This window comes from Empidonax traillii, unplaced genomic scaffold (assembly GCF_003031625.1).
Source record: "Empidonax traillii isolate 1590-97213 ecotype Southwest subspecies unplaced genomic scaffold, ASM303162v1 scaffold7239:size5209, whole genome shotgun sequence".
NCBI lineage: Eukaryota > Metazoa > Chordata > Aves > Passeriformes > Tyrannidae > Empidonax > Empidonax traillii.
Genome location: NW_020962432.1, coordinates 1,352 through 5,209, shown reverse-complemented (window position 1 = coordinate 5,209; position 3,858 = coordinate 1,352). Strand labels below are relative to the sequence as shown.

Here is a 3,858-nt window from a genome sequence, read left to right as displayed (position 1 = left end):
GGGGTGGGACCCCAAGGGCAGCCCCCGACTCGATCCTGTGCCACCCCCTGCCAGGGCTCCCGGAGCAGCTGCGCTGGGGGCACGGGGGTGTTCCAGGCCCCTCACCCTTCTCCTCCAAACCCCGTTCCTGGCCCCACTTGTCCCCTGGGATGCTGAGTGTCCCCTACCCCTGCTGGGGTGCAGGGACGATGCTGCTGCCTCCCCTCCCCGCCGGATTAAGGGGTTTCTTAGTGCCGCTGTTTTCTCCCTGCCAGAGCACTTATTCCCTCCACCCAGCAGCCTCCCAATCCCCTTTAGCACTAAGCCCCTCCCGGGAACTTATTTCCGGCACCCAAATAACTTTCCAGCACTTTCCCTCCCGCTGACCTCGGCCTCAGCCCCCGGCAGAGCCATCAGGGCCCACAGCACCCACACCCACACCCACACCCACACCCACACCCACACCCGGCTTGTCCACGGCACTGCCCCGCCCCCTGGGCACAGCTGGGAGCCCAGGAGCACATCTGGGAGCCCAGGAGCACATCTGGGAGCCCAGGAGCACATCTGGGCAGGCTGGCCCCCACCTCTTTGTGCTCTGTGGTGCCCACCAACCCAGCTGGGTGGCAGGGGCAGAGTCCACGCCCACCAGCGTGATGACACACGGGTCCCCCCGAGTGTGTCCCCCCTGGGTGTGGGGGGCACCCCGTGTCCCCACAGTCACCCTGGCTGCCTTTGCCACGGCCACGACAGAGCCAGTGGCTCCTTGCCTGGCCCTGCTGTGTGCCAGGGCTGCCCGTGGGCACCGGGAGGCCACCCAGTGTCCCCCACAGTGTCCCCCAGACAGTGCCCCGTGGGGTGAGCGCTGGGCTGACGCAGGGGGGGATTTCTGCTCCCTGAGGTGACCCCTCACTGCTGTGACTGTGCTGTACCCCCCGGCCAGAGGATCCCCGTGTAGGGAGAGGCTCTGAAGGCCACCCAAGGGGACGTGGTGTCACCTCGCCTCCGGCCCTGCCTTGTTACTCAGCACTTCCAGGACACACAGTGGCCCTGGGCCAGCCCCGCTGTGCTGTGCCAGATGAGGAGACCACGCTGGACGGCTGCCAGCCACAGCCTGCACCTCACAACCTGCACCCCACAGCCTGCACCCCACAACCCACCCCCCACCGTGGCGAGGGGATGGCTGTGGGGACCGGGCTGGGCATCCTGCTCTTCCAGGACAACTGCCACGGGACACCCGCCGTGCCAGCCAGGGACCAGTGCCCCAGCGGCACATCCCAGTGGGTTCCCACGGGTCTCTGTGCAGGCATCCAGGCACGGCCACGCATCCCTGGGCATGATCACGCATCCCTGGGCACGGCCACGCGTCCCTGGGCACGGCCCAGCCTCCCCGGGGCTGCAACAAACACAGCCCTGCCCACGGGGGAGGGTCTGGAACCCCCAGCTCAGCCCTGACACCCCGAGCACGTCCCCCCCAGAGGGGCCCCTGCCTGTGCCCCAGCCCTGTCGCTGCATCTGGGCCACCCCGGTGCCCGAGGGGCTGTGCCAGAGCACGGCATGGCAGTCAGGGGGCTGGGGCTCCCTCCCCACCACCCTCACTGTGGTCACGGCCCCACAGCTGCCAAGGGCACGTAGGGGGGGTCAGGACCCCCCAGCCTCAACGGGGCAGGGGCAGGAGCAGGGCTGGGGTGGGGGCAGAGGTGCAGCCCCAGACCCCCGGCACGGCTGGGGCTGCCATGGCCCCTCTCACCCCCAGCCCCACATCCCTGAGCATCCCTGAGCCGGTGGTGGAGCCAGTTACGTGCCCCCACCCACCCTGCTCCGGCTCAGGGTGCCAGGAAGGCTTTGGGGTTGGGAGAGGGGCAGGGGTCCCCGCAGAGCTGCCAGGCCGTGCCAGGGGCTCACAGCCCTGCCCAGCCCAGCACAAAGTGGGGGGCTGGTGGGGGGCAGGTGCACAGTGTCCCCAGCACCAGCCCTGGGCACGCTCCTGGTGCCACCGGGGACGAATCTGCAGCATCACTCCCGTCACTCCCCCTCCCTGCCACAAGCTGCTTTGTTGTGCCGAGGGGGACCGGAGCTGAGCACAGCAAACTCGTGCCACCAGTGACCCACTCCCCCACGGCCCTTCCCACCCGCCTCCCTGCAGCTCCACACAGGGTTCCAAAGCACGTCCACGCCAGAGGCCAACCCCTGCCCAGCCCCACACATCGGCGTGGGTCAGGGTCTCCTGGGGGCCCTGCCTGGACACCTTGCTGAGGGCCCCCCTTGCCTGGCCACCTGGGTGTGCTCCTGGCACAGGCTCCCAATTTGGGGCCCGTTCCCACGCGCCGTGAGGGGCTGGGGGCACAGCAGGTCGTGACGGCGTGTGGGGACACGTACCTTGTACTTGATGGCCAGCAGCTCCGTGGCCTCCTGCTCCTTCCGCAGGTCCTCGATCATCTTCTCCTTCTCCTGGAGCAGCTTCTGCTTCTCCTCGCTCACCAGGCTGTGGTCGTCCTGGATAGCGGCCTTCTCCTCTTCCAGTCTCTCCTTCTGCTCCTTCAAGTAGTTCTCCATGTTCTTCTCCAGGCCGTCCTCGTTGTCGTCCTCCCCCTCGTTCTCCACGGTGCCTTCTCCGTCCACGGCTTTCTTCCTCCGGCTGCTCCTTCTCCTCTTCCTGCCCAGCATCCCGCGTTTCTCCAGCTGGGCTTTCAGCCGGACGATCTCCTCCTGGAACTCCCGCAGCAAGGTGTCCTTGGGGTCCTCGTTCACCCGGGGCTTGTTCTTGATGTTCTTGGCCCTGTTGGCGAACCTGAGCGTGGAGAGGCTCTCGTCGTAGCTGTGGGAGGCCGGGCCCAGGGTGGCCACCATGATTGTCTTGGCGTTGCCCCCCAGGGAGTCCTGCAGCAGGCGGGTCAGCTTGGAGTCCCGGTAGGGGATGTGAGTGCTCCTGCCGTCCACGAGCGCGGAGATGACGTTGCCCAGGGCGGAGAGGGAGAGGTTGATCTTGGAGGCCTCCTTGGGGCGCTCTCCGTGGGCCCCCATTTTGTTCTGGCGCTCGCTGCCGGCCAGGTCCACCAGGTTGAGCTTGCCCACGCGGATGTGCTCCTCGCCGTCCGGCCCCGTCTCGCTGCACTCGATGGTGATGAGGAAGATGGCGTGGGAGCGCGAGCTGTGCTCGTTCATGTTGGTGCTGCCCACGGAGCGCGTCTGGCTCCCCAGGTTCATCACGTGCTCGATCTCCTTGACGTTCTTGGTCACGAAGGAGGAGAGGTCCTTGATGTACACCCCCGTCTCGGGGTTCTCCTTCAGCTCCAGCTTCTTGCTCTGGTCCTTGGCGAGGAGGTCCCTGATCTCCTCCTGGTAGATCTCCAGGTACGAGGCCCTCACCAGGTACTGCTGGTTCTGGGAGCGGGAGATGTGCGTGAAGATGTGCTCGAAGGCGCTGGGGATGATGCCGCGCTTCTCCGGCTCGGCCCAGGCGCCCTGCATGGTGTAGGTCTTGCCGGTGCCGGTCTGGCCGTAGGCGAAGACGGTGCCGTTGAAGCCCTGCAGCACCGAGTCGATGAGCGGCCGCACCGTCTCATCGTACAGATCGGCCTGCTTGGAGCTGGCGTCGTACACGGCGTCGAAGGTGAAGGTCTTGGGCAGCTCCCCGGGGGCGGCGCGGGGGTTGCGGATGCTCACCTGGCCCAGCTTCACGTCCAGCTCCAAGACGCGCTCGTATCCCGCCGCCTCCTCCCGCCGGCTCATGGGCCGGCACCGGGCCACCACCCGGAGCGCCTCGCAGCCGCTGCGGGGCTTGCCGGCCATGGCGGCGGCGGGCGGGGCCGGCGGCGCAGCGGGGCTGGGGGGCTCAGCCGCGCCGCCCCCGCGGCATCCCCGGGGCCGGGGCCGGGGCCG

The 3,858-nt window shown here is 68.1% G+C and overlaps 1 protein-coding gene across 1 annotated transcript; it reads right to left on the bottom strand.

The window, feature by feature from the left end:
• Positions 1–2,193: 2,193 nt before the first annotated feature.
• Positions 2,194–3,769, bottom strand: LOC114073599 (kinesin-like protein KIF3C). Its single transcript, XM_027911327.1, has one exon. The coding sequence runs from the start codon at positions 3,766–3,768 to the stop codon at positions 2,194–2,196; it is 1,575 nt and encodes a 524-aa protein (XP_027767128.1). The 5' UTR covers position 3,769.
• Positions 3,770–3,858: the final 89 nt, after the last annotated feature.